The sequence below is a fragment of the Vespula vulgaris genome, chromosome 7 (assembly GCF_905475345.1).
Source record: "Vespula vulgaris chromosome 7, iyVesVulg1.1, whole genome shotgun sequence".
Classification (NCBI taxonomy): Eukaryota; Metazoa; Arthropoda; class Insecta; order Hymenoptera; family Vespidae; genus Vespula; species Vespula vulgaris.
Genome location: NC_066592.1, coordinates 1 through 18,166, shown reverse-complemented (window position 1 = coordinate 18,166; position 18,166 = coordinate 1). Strand labels below are relative to the sequence as shown.

General features: G+C 34.4%; 2 protein-coding genes and 1 long non-coding RNA gene across 22 annotated transcripts; 1 reads left to right on the top strand and 2 right to left on the bottom strand.

The window, feature by feature from the left end:
- Positions 1 to 1,271: 1,271 nt before the first annotated feature.
- LOC127065352 (troponin C, isoallergen Bla g 6.0201) lies at positions 1,272 to 3,208 on the bottom strand. The gene is made up of 5 exons (XM_050997544.1): positions 2,849 to 3,208; positions 2,638 to 2,665; positions 2,405 to 2,548; positions 2,048 to 2,299; positions 1,272 to 1,812 (listed from the first exon to the last, which is right to left on the bottom strand). Exons 1-5 carry the CDS (start codon positions 2,849 to 2,851, stop codon positions 1,778 to 1,780), a joined length of 462 nt encoding a protein of 153 aa, XP_050853501.1. The 5' UTR covers positions 2,852 to 3,208; the 3' UTR covers positions 1,272 to 1,777.
- A 1,522-nt stretch (positions 3,209 to 4,730) lies between these two features.
- On the bottom strand, positions 4,731 to 10,572 carry LOC127065351 (troponin C, isoallergen Bla g 6.0101-like). 2 transcript variants are annotated; one of them, XM_050997542.1, is made up of 5 exons: positions 10,424 to 10,572; positions 6,055 to 6,088; positions 5,827 to 5,970; positions 5,387 to 5,641; positions 4,731 to 5,266 (listed from the first exon to the last, which is right to left on the bottom strand). In XM_050997542.1, the coding sequence occupies exons 3-5, from the start codon at positions 5,960 to 5,962 to the stop codon at positions 5,241 to 5,243; spliced, it is 417 nt and encodes a 138-aa protein (XP_050853499.1). In that variant the 5' UTR covers positions 5,963 to 5,970; positions 6,055 to 6,088; positions 10,424 to 10,572; the 3' UTR covers positions 4,731 to 5,240. The 2 variants fall into 2 exon arrangements, with proteins under 2 accessions (XP_050853499.1, XP_050853498.1); XM_050997541.1 differs by lacking the exon at positions 10,424 to 10,572 and adding an exon at positions 6,223 to 7,669.
- Positions 8,467 to 17,961, top strand: LOC127065353 (uncharacterized). Of its 19 annotated transcripts, none has more exons than XR_007782021.1 (14): positions 8,467 to 8,624; positions 8,703 to 8,985; positions 9,283 to 12,169; positions 12,353 to 12,580; positions 12,684 to 12,769; positions 12,942 to 13,092; positions 13,876 to 13,955; positions 14,038 to 14,857; positions 15,261 to 15,405; positions 15,585 to 15,594; positions 15,747 to 16,566; positions 16,945 to 17,082; positions 17,261 to 17,343; positions 17,442 to 17,961. It is a non-coding gene; the product is annotated as an uncharacterized LOC127065353 (long non-coding RNA). The 19 variants fall into 19 exon arrangements; XR_007782008.1 differs by having other exon boundaries at positions 15,585 to 15,664; XR_007782013.1 differs by lacking the exon at positions 15,585 to 15,594 and having other exon boundaries at positions 8,469 to 8,624; positions 8,703 to 8,981; positions 9,283 to 9,373; positions 9,550 to 12,169.
- The last annotated feature ends 205 nt before the right edge of the window (positions 17,962 to 18,166 follow it).

The window sequence follows — 18,166 nt, the reverse complement described above, 5'->3', positions numbered from 1 at the left end:
GATATATCTCGTTTCGAGACAAGGACTCTCCGCATAAAACTCGAACGCGAATTATATCGATATATATATATATATATATATATATATATATATATATATATATATAGCGAGTGTTTTCACACCAGAGTATATTACTCCGCGTCGCGACGTGGGAATATAGCAGAATAATGATGTAGCAGAACATTTGAGAACGCCCGATTTGGTAAGGCTCTTTACGAACCTCTTGCACGCGCGGCAGCACTTATTTCAGAGTGCGTTATTATTACGTAATTTTATCTCAAAACGGAAACATTGATTTGAAATGCTTTCCTACTTACATAAGTCTCTCACAAAATATCATATCACCATTAAGTGCGTGATATCATTCGCAATTGACAGAACTATACGTTTTACGCTAGTACTATTTACTAATGAAATTGATATATTCGCATTGACAAAATGTCACGTGTATCTATAAGTAGCGCATTAAATTTTATCATCGATTTATATTAAATTCATTAAATTAGTCTGTACCTGCCGTTTTCATAGGATTCTATGAAATGATTAAATGCAAGTACGATATGAATGGATAAGAAGAATGATACTTTCATTGGTCATCGCAGCTTCGTCTCAACTATGATTATTTTGCTCATCTTTAAAGATTATAAAGGATTTGAATTTCATAAAAAACGAATAATTTCATTGATACACATTGTAATTTCAATGGATACACAATAATTTCCATGATGGTCGTTCTTTCGCGCGAGAAAATTATGAGAAGACACGTGATGCGATAAATCGCCAAATTTATGATGTTGATTGTCGTGCGTTTATTTATAACGTCATATATCGAAAAAAAGAATTCTTTTTTTAAATAGATTAAATAACTGATCTCACGTAAATATTACGAGAAGATAATGCGCGGAGTATTTCGTGGAAATATACTTTGATGTGAAAGTAGATATAATAATAAACTTGCCTGACTGGGGACTTCCCATCGAACAATAGGTTACGGCTTATTTTACATAATAGCATTGATACCCAATGGTCCGAAGAAAGCTAGTGAATCGGATCTCACAAGTTGGCGTATACACCGTGGCACTGCGGTTGCATAAGCATAGGCGTGACTAACAATGAATCGAAAGTACCATGAATCCTCTCGTATGCTTGTTTATTTATTTTTTTTTCTTTTTTCTTTCTTTTTTTAGATCATTGCATTTAAACGTATGTATATAACTTATATACATAGTAGCAAATAATTACGTCAGGTATTTAATATAATACGACGGTCCTTCATATCCATAAGACATTTTATTTAACATTTCTACGTTCTTGTATACGTCGAATGTGAAATGAAAACAGGAATGTGACCAGCAGATATTGAAGATTCCTCGATTCAAATTGTTTCTCCATTTAAATTATTCAAGTACATAAACTTATATTCTACACTTTTCCTTTTTGATTATTTACTATACGTGTAAAACAGTCTTCGAGGTAGCTCGTAAACTCACATTCGTAGTAAAATCTTGAAGGAACAATTCGAGAAGAAGGAGAAAATTGCGGCAGCATTTTGGGATATTCAAGCGTGAAATTAAAAGTAAGAGGGACAGGCGCCAGGCGTCGAACAAACGACAGACGGGTACGATAGCATAATAAATCTCTTTGCTTTGCTTTCCGCGCGCTCTTCATCGTGCTAACTACTGCCAAGTTTGAGAAAAGGTGAAGACGTCAGCATTCCCGTGATCGCTGCCAATTACGTGCTTAACCGTGGCCTTCGAAGAATCTAAACGACCATTTCCTAGTCATCGCCACCAGTCATGACTTCCATAAACTCTGAAAAGTAAAATGCGCGATTGTACCATGATCCTTCCTTGATCGGATCAGATCAAATCGTTAAATATTTCTGACAACGCGAGAAAAGATACATTTGCAGATAAATTTTTTGAAGTTTTCGCAAAATCACTGTGATGACGTACATAACATCGTATTTTAATGACGATGTGATTTTTCTTCTTCTTTTTTTTTTCTTTTTATCAAATTAATTAGAATTGACTTGGAAGAAACTTACCATCAAAGTCGAGAGTTCCTGAACCATCAGCATCAATTTCCTCTATCATCAAATCTAATTCCTCGTTCGTCAATTTGTCGTCCAGTTCATGAAGAATGTCACGGAATACTGCAGTAGTAATGTAACCATTACCTTCTTTATCGTATAAACGGAATGCCTCGCGTAACTCCTGTTGCATCGCCTCCGAATCTTCTTCCACTAAAAATCTCGCGGCTAAGGTGCAGAATTCTTCGAATTCCAGCTCGCCGGAGCCTATGAGGATAAAAAAATATTAAAAATATCTATATTTCCAATAGTAAATATAGAATAATATCTTTATTCTTCGATGAAACTGAAACTATTTAAACACACACACACCATCCTCGTCTACCTCCTTGATGATTTCTTGAAGCGTTTTTTCACTCAACTCATAACCCAGCATCGTCAGAATCGTACCAACCATGTCAGTGCCGATGCATCCCTTCTTTTCATGATCGAATGCGTCGAATGCTTTCTTTAGAACTTTAGTAATACAAAATATTTAAAATATGTCAACTGTAATCAAAGGGAGGATCAATCTTGATCAATTGAAATCGTGTCTTTGTACTTACGTGCGACTTGGTCCTTTGTAAGATCATCCTACAAAGGGAATAGAGACACTATAATTCTTTTATTTCACTTCTCTCTACTCAAATTGAAGTAAAATAATTTTAATCGCTAAATTCGTTTGGGACTATAATTTGGAACGGAGAATAGCGATTCAAAATTGCTAAAATTGTTCATAGTTTTTAAGTGAACTTTGAAATTAAAAGAACTACTCACCATGATGAGATTGTAATAATTAGATGTTCAAATGTTAAGACCACCCGCTTAACAGTTGATCCGTCGACGTCTACGACTTATCTGGGTGTGCACTAAATTCTGGCTGTGGACTTCTGTTTTAAGTGGTCATAACGAAGATCTTCTGGCACATAATTGTACATGCTAATATCTACAAGCCCGCGAATCTAGCAGTTTTCAAATTCATCGAGGACGTAACCCCCACTCTTCCTATTTCCTTAAACACATCTCAATTGTACCAACGAACTTGGATCGCCGCGCTAATGGTTCCTTGGTTGCAACATCAAGTGCTCGCATAAGTGTTCGCTACTTCCACGAATCCTCGACTTTCGATGCGCTGAATCGCATCGATTACAATCCATTATCGATTCCTGCAACGAATAATAACAACGATAATATAGTATCGAGCGGAACATATTGCAGAGTCTTATGAATATTGCTTATTCGGATCTTACACTATGGATCGGAGAGAAAATGATTAAACTTTGAATTTTGTTGATTAAGTTTCCGAAGGTATAAATTTACATACGTATAATACCTATTTATTTATACACTTTCTTCATATTTTTATTTTGTTGGCAGATGGGAGCCGATATAAACAAATATCGATATTTATTTCTGCACTGTACATGCTAACTATTTTTTAAATGAGAAAAAATTTTTATATTTTATTTATAGATAGTTAATATAAGGTACACATACGTATGTAAACACAGATGAAACTTCGTAGATCTACCAATCCTGCGATCGAGAATAGAATCTCGTCTGTTAAACTTTGATAAGCGTAATGGTATATACTGCCGTATCGTTCATTGATGGATGTTCGCTACGAGATCATTCAGTAATTACACGTCTAACAATTAATAAGTCATTTATCAGCGAAACGTCGAGGCAAACGCTCTTTCAGATATGGACGTTGACGATAGTAAATCTACTATTGCTTCAAACCTATTTTAGATTTTTGAAAATTCAATCAACGCGTACGTCTTCCCGTTAAATGTAACAACGTTTGTAGATAGTTTGAATTTCTGTATAAATCGACCCCCAAATTATTTGCAGAATTCAGAAGCTTGCAATTTTTTAACATTCTTACAAATATCCATTTACATTCCTGGAGAGGGGAAATTGAATCGGAACAAAAGTTTGTTATGTGTATATTATCAAGAAATAAAATTTGCGATTCTTTGCGTTCTTACTTATGTTTAACGTAATAACTCATAATGTTAAACGTCAGTAAGAATATGATATCAAGCCAAAAACATATTACTCTGCTAAGCAGCATTAGTTTATCACATTTTTGTGAGGCACGTGTCAGATGAAAGCTATAACAATAGACATAGTTGGCTTTACGCCGGAAACACGCTTGGGGCGAATCGAAGAAGGTTCTACGTAATAACTGCAAGTGTTTTATTCTTAGATCGCTAATTATAAGCTCGTAAAAGCCGGATAGAAGTTGGTGAATACATGAGTGATACTCTATCGTAAAATCGGACATACTGCTGCTTACTGTCATCACTGTCTATGTACTATTGCTTTCTACTTTCGTTTTGCCTTTAATAAAAATCAAATATGTTCATCGTATCTAAATTTTGAAAGATACAGCTATTTGTTATCTCAATGTCACGTTTCTCTCCTACGCTGCACTTTTAAATAATAATCTTAATCAAAAAAGGAGAGAATGAATATGAAACGATAAAAAAAAAGAAAAAGACCACACTCTCATAAATTATTATAAACATGATATAATAATCTATACACATATGTAAATAAAGGAGGTATTATATTATTTTATTATGTATATATAAATTACTATAGGCATCTATTATTGCGCAAATTGCCTGATCAAGGACAATGGTGATAACGCTTTACGATTTACGATGTTTCTCTTTATTAAATTTTTTCTAATTAACATATATTTTTTCATTTTAAGTAAGAGTAATTTAATTCGAAAGTTCACTTTAGTTGAAAATATATTACGTATCATAGATATATGATGATTGTTTCGCGTATCTACACGTTTCCTGAGCAAGCTATATATAATAATTTCAGCAAATTTCAACTTCGTTAAATGCACCAAGACGTATTTCTAAAGACATCAAAGACCTTTCAAGAGGTGCTTGTGAAAACTCCACAATCAATCCTGGAAAATGAAAGGCGCGACCTGTGTATAATCGAACTTTATATAGTAGTTGCCCAAGGAACGTGCTACTGAACGCACACTCATACACGCGCACATACATACACACTTTGATAACCAGTCATGTTCACACACAACTATAATAAATCGTGCTCGTCCCTATCTATACACGTGACACGATGTTTCTCCCTCGACCGCATTGGTAGGATTTGCTAATTCGGGCGAGAAGCTCATAATTTATCCCGTCATGACCTCCATGAATTCTGAAATATAAATCGTCAATTTTATCTCCAGGGTAGATCGGAGAGAGACAAACTATCGTGACACCTGCGTACCACGTAACACGTGACTAAAAGTAAGATAAACAAGCAAAATCTCTTCACCTTCGAAGTCGAGCGTGCCAGATCCATCAGTGTCCACCTCTTCTATAATCATGTCAAGTTCCTCCGGAGATAGTTGGTCGTCCAGCTCATGAAGAATGTCTCTGAAGACATCGGTAGTGATATAACCGTTTCCTTCCTTGTCGTAAATTCGGAAAGCTTCTCGAAGTTCCTCCTTTACGGCTTCCGTGTCCGTGTCCTCTTCCATAAAACGAGATGCTAATTTTGAGAATTCTTCGAATTTCAACTCGCCCGATCCTACGTTGATATAGCACTTTTATTTTTCCTTTTTTTTTTCTCTTATTTTCATTATATTTTTCTCTCTTTTTAGGAAAAGAAAAAAGAAAGAAACAATCCCGTGATCAAGAACAATTATTTTTTAGAATTAAAACGTTAAAAGAAATTCGATTGTTGAGATTCAGTTGTGGGAGATTTAAACGTACCCCATAAGTCGTAGGTAGCGATCATTTCTTGCAAATTGACACCTCTAACTTCGTGTCCTAACATTTCCAAAATCGTTGGGATCATCGTGGTTTGAATCGCACCTTTCTTTTCGGGATCGAATGTGTCGAATGCCATTCGAAGATCTGTCAATTGTTACATGCAAGATACGTTTTATTAAGAATAACTTAATAAATATTAATTTCGCATTACGCCGAACATATACTCACGTTTAAGCTGGTCCTTGCTAAGGTCAATTTCTTGCTACGATAAATAAAAATAAAAGAATAAAATAGAAATAATAAATAAAAAATTAAAATAAAAGAGATTGAGTGATCTCTGTCTTTAAAATTACATTATATCTAAGACAGGAGGTGAGATAAGGAAAAGATAATTACCATATCATCGTTGTCCCACATGATTATGTGTGATAAAATTTTTGTAATACGTAAACGAGTTTGCTGAAATTGAAGTAAGTATCGCAGAAGCCAGTCAATTAGCGATTTGATTATCGAGGAGACAAATGTACGTCCGTCGGCTTACTCTACCGATGAAAATGTTATACTGAGCGTTCGTAAACTAATTAATAGCTGCACTGAGACATTGTCCCACATTTTTAATAGTGTTAATGGATCATTACCAATCGTCTGTCAGCTCGAATACGCTATACAGTGATGCTTAATTGAGATCCATTGCGTGTTAGATACTTTGCGAAACAAATCGCGAACCTCTGATGCAATCTATCGTGATTGATAGAACACGATCACAATACGATCTTTTCCAATTATTTTTACTAAATCTGTTGTTAATGTAACAATTTAGTAATGCCTTCGAAAGCTTTGCGCGAGGTATTAAACTTGTACGTACGCATTTAAAAATGAAGTCTATCTAAGTATATATATATATATATATATATATATATGTATTTAAGGCAATCTCATAGCTCCCAATTCATTAACAAGGATTATCGTGAAAACGTGAATCTTCGAGATTCGCGTGTAAAACAATTTACGTTGTTTTCATGGCCAGAAAATAAACGAACATCTGTATATAATCAAACAATTCATACGCCCACGCGTTTGATGGCATCATACGCAGAAGAGTTTATGCCGATTGCAGTGCGATACCCCTTACAGTGGTTTCTTATTGGCATTGCGTCCTTTTAGAGAATTGCAGTCGATTGCCAGAAGCTGCTCACCGATGTATAAAAAAGTACGCCTGGCAGTTGCTCCTAACCTCGTACACACGCTACTAACTACGTACACTTGCACGAGACTGCTCTTACGCAATACGATGATACAACAATTAATTAATTCAAAAATTAATACATCCATCCTACTAGATTTAAGCAGTACTCGTTCCTACGTATTCGCTTTGTGTCAATGAAATTGATCAATACTAAACAGTAATACCTAAGAGCAAAGGTTATAAGTTTTACAAATATTTACTTCACATATATGTGTAACTTTGCGAAAAAATTATCGAAAAATATATTTGTCATCTCCCCTTTGTTTTGCTAATAAGCTTAATAAACTCACCACAAATCAAAGAAATAAAGTCATAAAAAATAACAGACGGGGTCGCGAGTACATATTGGACTACGATTTTGCAACGTGACGTGTCACGTTAGATGGCTATCATTGATCCACGAGTGCATGGGAGTCTTCGGAGACTCCGGCGTGGTAAGTGTGCGGTAAGAGAGGCGGGAGGCTCTCTTTTATTTCCCCTTTTCCTTGTTTCCCTCTCATTGGATGAAAGCAAACTAACCGAATTTATGAACGGGATCTGCTATCCTTCTTCGGAAGGAAAGGAACTCGGATATTAAAGGCAGAAGGATGGTTTCAGGTGTCGTTGAGACGGTCGTGTTTAGATTGGAACCCGTGGAACCATGGGAAAGATTATTTATAGCTCGTTACTGATTGAGCGCGCTGATTGAGATTAAAGTCCTTTTTGAAGCAAGATAAAAATGTAAGTAATTGAGCTATCCTAATGCTCCTGTATTACCAGCGATTCATAATTCGATCTTCCTCGCTGGCTTAATATTGTCTAGATTGACAGTATCATCCTTGAGACGTATACGAGCCTGAGCTTGTTTATGGAGACTGACGAAAAAATGAATAACCAAACGTGTAAATTTTCATTTCAGAATAATTTTCTTTTTTTTTTTTTTTTTTTTTTTTTTTTTTTTTTTTTTTTTTTTTTTTTTTTTTTTTTTTTTTTAATAATTTATTTATTACAGACAAAGCGTCGTTCAAGGACAATGTAGCCATATCGTGGATCATATGACAGATGGCCTATATACGGTAAAAATTATCTCGACCACTGCCTGGAAAACATTATGTATTTTGTTTTCCAACAGTGTTCAGCTTGATCATTTGTATTTTATTAGTCGTACATTTTTTTTTTTAATTTCGCGATATCAAAATACTTCTTTCGCTCTTTTATGATGTTTTAATTTAGTAACTGTCGTTACTAGCGTTATCGTATTAGCCTTACATCGTATTTCTTACATCTCTTATTTTATACTATGTCAGATTTTCATATTCATTGCCGAAAAGTATATCGAAGATGACACTGTGCGCATGCACGGCCTTAATTATTCCGCTATTTTTCTACTGGACGCGCCATATTTGTTTCGTGGACAATAGTTCGAGCCAATCCCATATCGTCCTCATTAATTTCAAGAAATTAGTAAATTTCTTCTAACGAACACCCTTTTTATATAGTAATCGATAAACCTACGATCGTTATGGGTCCGTGATTGCGAGTCGAAACATTCTCGCGTTTAAAAATTATTCACGTAATAAATCTTCGGAAGAATTTTCATTATGCAAGATTCAATCGAGACTTTAGAATGCACCCATACTCTCTTTTTTAGAAATTGTGATATTGACCATCCTCTGACGGAAAATTGGTTATGTTGTACTTGGCGAATTAATAACTAGAGAACCGAGACGTAATAAACAAAGAAGAAGAAAGGGACGATTGTTATTGAAAAGTTGTTAAATAAAACTTTTATTACATCGGAAGTATTTACTATCATAAACGCCAGTTGGTACTTATTAATGGGCTAACCTAAATATCAATCGCTCTCAACTCTCAAACAAATAAATTACTGTGCTCTATTTGTCAACCCAACATAATGATAAAAGAAATCGTGCGTTAGTATTTTAGCTTTATACTCTGTAGAAACGACTTCTTTTCTTATAGAAAATAAAACTAAAGATGGTATGGTAGTGGTAGTCATCAAATGTATATACTTGCATCTAATATGATACATGTTTCGCTCTTTTATCAACTATATTTTACCAATTAACGTATGGTGGAAACATAAGCATTAATCTATAATTGAAATTTTTCATGTTCGTTACAAACATTTTTCTTTATTTATTCAGAATAATCCATTGAGAAAAGTATTAATTGTTTTGTAGAAGATATAACGATATCTTTGATTTTAGAAGGAAATACACAACAAAATTATTTATGATGCTGAAATAGAAGAGATAGGATATCTAAAGAAAGATCCTAAATTTTCATCATCAGTTTTATGTACGTATAATGGTCTAAATTTTTATATCTTTACATCATGACTTAATAAGCAATAGTTGAAAATATAAGTAATAATTTAATTATTATTTATAATTAAGTATAATTGTAAGTATTATTGTTTATTACTACTATAACCATTAAAAAAATATTAAATTAACTATATTTTTATTTTTCAGATTATCGATAACGTGATTCCACAATGATATATACGAAATGAATTTGATTACAGTCGAATAGAATTGATATTTTCTCCATAAATTTATACACTTGTTTTTCCATGAAGCAGTATTCTTTTACCGAAACTTCCTTTAATAGTTTGCTGTCAGAATATATTTTTCTTTCTTCTGTGAACGCTTTCTATTTCAAATTATCTTATCTTATTTTTACAGTATTGGTATCTCTTTCACTTTTTAACGATGTATCGATTAATAATATGCCATTAATTGTACTTCATATATCGTATTTCATATTACATTCGATTTTTGATACACACACATCTATGCGTAGCTCCCCTATATGGTTATCCTATCTAAGCTTATTGCCTATATAAACAGACAATTAATTTTATGTCCTACTAATACAATCTTAAATTTTTTAGGCTTCCAAAAATTGAACATGCTGGAAGAGAATTGTAAACATACAGAGAAGACAGTTATACATAGATATACATATGTAGCAGTTTTACATCGCATCAAACTTATTCGTAGACAGAAAACTGCCCTAGGATATCGATATGCAGAGAATTACTTTATGTTTTAATATTATAGTCTTATATTTTATAGTTATATTTTAATATTATAGTCTTTGATGATATATGAAACAGCAGGTATATATTTGTGGTCATAAGATTCGTCAATATCAAAAAAATTATTATTCCGAAGCTCTGGGAAAAGTTTAAAGAACCGTACTAAAGCGTTATGAATGTCTCTTGCAACTTTAGTTTCATTATTAGCATAGCTTTTATCATTCCTACTGAAGTTATATCCAATACCAATTGGATTATCAATGTACATTAAGTTACGAAAAAAATTTAAGAAATGTAATACTTACACGATGCAAGCGTTGTTAGAATGATTCGTTGTCCAAATAAAACACGTCCAGACAGCTGCTTGGAGGAACGAATACTGCGTACTAACAACGCGTAAGTAAGGACGACGAATGGGGAAAAGTCGTGCTAAGGACGATTTCTCCGATCGTCCCTTTATTTTTATTTGGATTGTTTACAAATACTTTTCCCTACAAGCTTCCCAAATTCTCCGAATTGTACGACGTATATGTACATAGATATATATACACGTAGTAATAACAATTTATCACGCTCAACTAGTGTTTTTTTTTTTTTTCGTTGCTTGCCGTAAACAAAAGGTATAGGAACCTTTAAGCTTAATTATCCATATACTAATGTTATCTTTCTCTTTCTATTAAGATGGTATGTATTTACAAAGGAACAAACTTACGTGTGTGTAAGCAACGAGACTGCTATAACGACAATTTAAATGTTTAAAATTAACCTTAACCTTTATTTTTATGCATGAATTATTATCGAGAAAATATCATTTTTTTCAAAGAAAACTAACCAAACGTATTCGTGAGTTCGGAAGAATCGTATTCTCACTCGAATCTTTATCTTTAAAACGATCTCGTTCGTCAAAATCGTTAAAAAATTATACTTGTACTTATCGTTGGGCCTAAACCATCATAAAACAACGAGCGATGGACAGCCCTAATCTTAAATAATTTATAATTTCGATTACTTTACATTCGTTTAGACACTGCAGAGTGTATAAGGAGTATATCTAATCATTGAACAATAGTATATAAAATAGCGAGATACTCGTTACACGCGGTTTAGTAAGAAATTTCATACATGTTCTTTCATAGACCTCTTCCTCGTCACGTTTTATGGCTTTTTATATTGATTTCTCTTTACTTGGTACAAATTTAATATCGTTCTTCCTTTGAACTTGTTCCTCTCTTATTAACACTTTTTATGCCGTTAAGTATTTCATTAAAATAACCTTGACTTAAAATTCCAATAATTTATAATTCTCGATCTCGCGGTTTTCGTCTACGCGTACTGTCAACAAAAACGGACTTTTGAACGAATCGGATGGTTACTCTCTCTTTCTAAAAGCAGAAACTTCAAAATTAATACTTTCCGCGTACTAACATCGAAAATGATATACATTTATGTGAAAAATAATCGTACGCGGGCGCACGAACATTTTCCTTACAAATATATTTTCACGTTTACGAGCTTTATTTCTACAGATATCAAATCGAAATGATTAATTTTCACAGTTTGATGCAGCACGATATCCGTTTAGATAGTTTTTAATTTCGTATATCATATTTTTAACGTTTCCATATTATTATACAAACAGATCGAAACAACAAACACGTGGGGAAGCCATTGTACAGATGACGTAACGCGTACGCGGGACGGTCCATAGCTTTCTTCCTGCCGCTTAATCCGCCATTCGGAATTAGTTCGTGGCACGCGTCGCAACCGAGCTTCGTCCTCTCGTTGATTGCAGTTAATTAGAATATTTTATTTAACGTACGCTCTAATTTTATATATCGATCGAACGTCGAAAACGCGATTTTCACGGGTGAATTTATCAACATCGATCACGCTCAACTACGAAATATATTCTACTGCGTTCCTTAACCTAACAACCATACAAGCCATCGTTATTTTCGATGATAGAATGCGAGAGGTACGACGTCTGGATTTTCGTCATCAATTTTACTTATTTACAATAATAAATGATGTTCGACATATAACGACGACTGGTAAGCGTTAGTTGAAAAAGATTATTATTTATCGTCGCAATAATCACTACATGAACCTTTAGTTATACAGGCGTCAAATTGAAACGAATAATTTTTACAGTTTGGCGTAACAAGATATCCGTTTAGATAATTTTTAACTTCGTATATCATATTTTTAACGTTGCGATATTTTCATTCAAATAGATCGAAACAACAAGCACGTGGGGAAGCCATTGAAAAGATGACGTAACGCGTACGCGCGACGGTCCATAGCTTCCTTCCTGCCGCCTAATCCGCCATTCCAAATCGTTTCGTGGCACGCGTCGCAACAGAGCTTCGTCCGTTCGTTAATTGCAGTTAATTAGAATAGTTTATTCAACGTGTACCATTATTTTACATACCGATCGAACGTCGAAAAAGCGATATCCGCGGGTAAATTTATTAACATCGATCACGCTCGACTACGAAATATAACTTATTCTACCGCATTCCTTAACCTAACAACCATACAAGCCATCGTTACTTTTGATTATAGAATGGGAGAGGTACGACGTCTGGATTTTCGTCTTCAATTTTACTTATTTACAATGAGAAATGGTGTTGGACACACGACGACGAGTGGTAAGCATTAGTCGAAAAAGGTTCTTATTTATTATCGCTGTAATCCTTACTCGAACATTTTATCAAATCGTAACGATTAATTTTCATAATTTTATGTAGCAAGATATCCGTTTCGATAGTTTTTAACTTCGTATATCATATTTTTAACGTTTTGATATTTCTATACAAATAGATCGAAACAACAAGCACGCGGGGAAGCCATTGCAAAGCTGACGTAACGCGCATGCTCGACGATACAGCTTCCTTGTTGCCGCTTAATCCGCCATTCTGAATCAGTTCGTGGCACGTGTCCCAACCAAGCTTCGTCCTCTCGTTAATTGCAGGTAATTAAAATATTTTATTTAACGTGCACCATTATTTTATATACCGATCGAATGCCGAAAACGCGATTTTTCCGATAAAATTTGTTAACATCGGTCGCGCCCAACTGCGAATCGTAAATTGTACCGCGTTCCTTAACCTAACATAACCATATAAGCAATCGTTATTTACGATCGTACAACGGAAGAGCTACGACGTTCGCATTTTCCTCATCAATTTTACTTATTTACAATAATAAATGGTGTACGACACACAACGACGACTGGTAAGCGTTAGTTGAAAAAGATTATTATTTCTCGTCGCAATAGTCGCTACATGAACGTTTAGTTATACAGGCGTCAAATTGAAACGAATAATTTTTACAGTTTGGTGTAACAAGATATCCGTTTAGATAGTTTTTAACTTCGTATATCATATTTTTAACGTTTCGATATTCTCATACAAATAGATCGAAACAACAAACACGCGGGGAAGCCATTGGAATGATGACGTATGCATACGCGCGACGGTCCATAGCTTCCTTCCTGCCGCTTAATCCGCCATTCTAAATTGTCTCGTGCCAAGCGTTGCACTCGAGCTTCGTCCTCTCGTTAATTAGAATTATTAGTTAATTAGAATATTTTATCTAACGTTCACTCAGATTTTATATAGCGACGAATACCAAAAATGCGATTTCCGCGAGTGAATTTATTAATAACGATCACGCTCAATTGCGAAATATAACTTATTCTACTGCGTTCCTTAACCTAACATAATCATCTAAGCCATCGTTCTTTCGATTATAGGATGGAAGAGGTACGATGTTCGGATTATCAATTTTACTTACGTACGATAAGAAGTGATATTCGATACAGGACGACGAGTGGTGCGCAGTAGTTAAAAAATATTGCTATTGTCACTGTAATCTTTTTGGGAACGTTTAGTTAATTCTATATTTACCTTTTCAGGGCGTAGATTCTGTAAATTTGTTCGTCAGCGTTAACAACACAGTGTGGCCCATGTTCCTAGAAAGAAGCAAGATTGATTTGGCTAGAGTTCAACAAAGTAGACGTCTTCCGTTTAAGTTTATACATTCATTCTTCGATTAAGCAGTGTTCTTTCAGCGAAACTTCTTTTAGTAATTTGCCGTCAGAGTATATTTTTTGTTCGATTGTACATTTTTTGGGAAGTGCGTTTTATATACGTGGAATAGTTGATAATTCGGAATTCATTCAAATTGATTAACGTTGATGTAACATTATTTCTTTAATTTTACATTAGTGGATTTTACATGGATTCTTTCAACCTTCATCGTCGTCATGTGATTAATAATCGACATCATCAGGATAGGGAGGAGTTGTGCACGGTCGTCACCGCGCAGTTGAATCTTTCTAGACGCAACCCACTTTTTATCGAGCACTTGTTTATGGTCGAGATTTGTCTCGTACCATTTTCTGTGCATTTACGCTGGTTGCTCTGCCTTCGTCCAGCATTATAAAATAACCGAGGACATTCTACTCTCCTCCTTATTTTTTAGACCTGCTTCAGATGTCGTTAATTGATCTCACGTCGAGGACGATCGATGGGAAAATCTATGTACGCGAACGCGCTTAATCTACATTATTTTAACGAGTCGTCGTCCGTCTTGGAATATCACTGCGAAATAAAAATTGTAGACTTTTCGTTGATAGTACATGAGAGAACGAATACTGCTTAAATCACGGAGTGGATGTATCATTCGACGGGTCGTTTCCTGATTGCTGTAATGCGGTTGACAGTTCTTTAGCCGTAAGATATTTTTGAATTATTCATACTTTTACTGCAGCTGTATTTCGTTTTGTATTCTACAGTTTATTTTATTGTGGGTTTTTCAGAAAACCGATCTCTTAATTTCATTTTTTTTTCTTTTTTTCAACCATTAATAGTGCACACCTGCACTCTACTTAGATATGATCTTAGAAGAAATTCTACAAGATATTGTATAGAAATGATCTAGGAGAAATATGTAATTGCATGCAGGCTTATGTACATTTTCCTTAAAAATATAGTTTTCACGCTTAGGAGCTTTATTTTGAGAGATATTAAATTGAAACGATTAATTTTCATAGTATGGAGTAGTCGGATATCAATTTAGATAGTTTTTAAATTCGTATATCATATTTTTAATGTTCCGATATTTTCGTACAAATAGATCGAAATGTTACAAGCACGTGGGGAAGCCATTGCAAAGGTGACGTAATGCGCAAGCGCAGCGGTCCACAGCCTCCTTGCTGCCTCAGAATCCACCATTTTGAATAATGATTGGCACGTGTTATGACCAAGCTTTTTTCTTGCAGGTAATTAGAATATTTTATCTAACGTACGCTCTAATTTTATGTACCGATCAAATGTCGAAAACGCGATTTCCACAAGTGAATTTATTAACATCGATCACGTTCAATTGCGAAATATAACTTATTCTACTGCGTTCCTTAACCTAACATAATTATCTAAGCCATCGTTCTTTCGATTATAGGATGGAAGAGGTACGATGTTCGGATTATCAATCTTACTTACGTACGATAAGAAGTGATATTCGATACAGGACGACGAGTGGTGCGCAGTAGTTAAAAAATATTGCTATTGTCACTGTAATCTTTTTGGGAACGTTTAGTTAATTCTATATTTACCTTTTCAGGGCGTAGATTCTGTAAATTTGTTCGTCAGCGTTAACAACACAGTGTGGCCCATGTTCCTAGAAAGAAGCAAGATTGATTTGGCTAGAGTTCAACAAAGTAGACGTCTTCCGTTTAAGTTTATACATTCATTCTTCGATTAAGCAGTGTTCTTTCAGCGAAACTTCTTTTAGTAATTTGCCGTCAGAGTATATTTTTTGTTCGATTGTACATTTTTTGGGAAGTGCGTTTTATATACGTGGAATAGTTGATAATTCGGAATTCATTCAAATTGATTAACGTTGATGTAACATTATTTCTTTAATTTTACATTAGTGAATTTTATATGGATTCTTTCAACCTTCATCGTCGTCATGTGATTAATAATCGACATCATCAGGATAGGGAGGAGTTGTGCACGGTCGTCACCGCGCAGTTGAATCTTTCTAGACGCAACCCACTTTTTATCGAGCACTTGTTTATGGTCGAGATTTGTCTCGTACCATTTTCTGTGCATTTACGCTGGTTGCTCTGCCTTCGTCCAGCATTATAAAATAACCGAGGACATTCTACTCTCCTCCTTATTTTTTAGACCTGCTTCAGATGTCGTTAATTGATCTCACGTCGAGGACGATCGATGGGAAAATCTATGTACGCGAACGCGCTTAATCTACATTATTTTAACGAGTCGTCGTCCGTCTTGGAATATCACTGCGAAATAAAAATTGTAGACTTTTCATTGATAGTACATGACAGAACGAATACTGCTTAAATCACGGAGTGGATGTATCATTCGACGGATCGTTTCCTGATTGCTGTAATGCGGTTGACAGTTCTTTAGCCGTAAGATATTTTTGAATTATTCATACTTTTACTGCAGCTGTATTTCGTTTTGTATTCTACAGTTTATTTTATTGTGGGTTTCTCAGAAAACCGATCTTGATTTCATTCTTTTTTTTTTTTTCTTTTTTTCTTTTTTTCGACCATTAATAGTGCAGACCTGCGTTCTACTTAGATATGATCTTAGAAGAAATTCTACAAGATATTATATAGAAATGATCTAGGAGAAATATGTAATTGCATGCAGGCTTATGTACATTTTCCTTAAAATTATAGTTTTCACGTTTAGGAGCTTTATTTTGAGAGATATTAAATTGAAAAATTTATATCATATTTTTAATATTCCGATATTTTCGTACAAATGGATCGAAATGTTACAAGCACGTGGGGAAGCCATTGCAAAGGTGACGTAATGCGCAAGCGCGGCGGTCCACAGCTCCCTTGCTGCCTTAGAATCCACCATTTTGAATAATTATTGGCACGTGTTACGACCAAGCTTTTTTCTCACGTTGATTGCAGGTAATTGGAATATTTTATTTAACGTACACTCCTATGTTATATACCGCTAGAATATCGAAAACAATTTTCGCTGGTAAATTTATTAACATCGATCACGCTCAATTACGAAATATAACATATTTTACTACGTTCCTTAACGTAACATAACCATCTAAGTCATCGTTACTTTCAATTATAGAATGGAAGAGGTATGACGTCCAGATTTTCGTCATCAATTTTACTTATTTACAATAATAAATGGTGTTCGACACACAACGACTGGTAAGCGTTAGTTGAAAAAAATAGTTATTTATTGTCACTATAATATTTAGTATAATATTTATTAGAACGTTTACTTAATTCTATATCTACTTTTTCAGGATGTAGACGTGATTTCTTTCGTTATTGTTGACATTACATCGTGGCTAGTTTTCTTAAAAATAAGCAAGATGAATTTAGTTACATTCGAACAGAATTGACATCTTGACAGTACGAACGCTACTTAAATCGTGGAAGGAAGCGTTCCTTGATCTAACAACCAGCTAAGGAATCATTATTTTCGATGATAGAAAGAAAGAAGTATGAAGTTCAAAATTTTCGTCATCAGTTTTACTTATCTATGATAAGCAATGGTATTGGACACAGGACGACAACTGATAAGCAATAGTTGACATATATTATTATTTATTTTCACGTTACCCTTTACGATAACGTTTAGCTAATTCTACATTTATTTTTTCAGGGTATAGGCATTGCGATTTCGTCCGTTATTGTTAACAATGCATCGTGGCCCGTGTTCCTTGAAATAAGCATGGTGAATTTAGTTACAGTCGAACAGAATTGACATCTGTTTACACATTCATTCTTCGATTAAACAGTGTTCTATTAACGATACTTTTACATCGGAGTATATTTTTCTTCCGATTACATTTTTCATTTAATATACATCGAGTAGCTGATAATTCAAAGTTTATTCAAGTTGGATAACGTTATCGTAACTTCATTTCTTTAATCGATGAAAAAATCTATGTAAGCGAACGCGTCTTAAATAACACTATTTCAACGAATCATATGGTCTCTCTTGAAATATCGCTGCGAAATAGAA

Excerpts from the sequence above, each read along its gene's own strand:
- LOC127065352 (XM_050997544.1), bottom strand. Across the intron at positions 2,549-2,637 it reads TACAAAGGACCAAGTCGCAC|TTCTAAAGAAAGCATTCGAC; the intron begins GTAAGTACAAAG and ends GTATTACTAAAG. Across the intron at positions 1,813-2,047 it reads AGGAACTCTCGACTTTGATG|AGTTTATGGAAGTCATGACT; the intron begins GTAAGTTTCTTC and ends TTTACTTTTCAG.
- LOC127065351 (XM_050997541.1), bottom strand. The coding sequence starts at position 6,243 with ATGTGGGACAACGATGATATG. Across the intron at positions 5,971-6,054 it reads TAGCAAGGACCAGCTTAAAC|ATCTTCGAATGGCATTCGAC; the intron begins GTGAGTATATGT and ends AACAATTGACAG. Across the intron at positions 5,267-5,386 it reads TGGCACGCTCGACTTCGAAG|AATTCATGGAGGTCATGACG; the intron begins GTGAAGAGATTT and ends TTTATATTTCAG.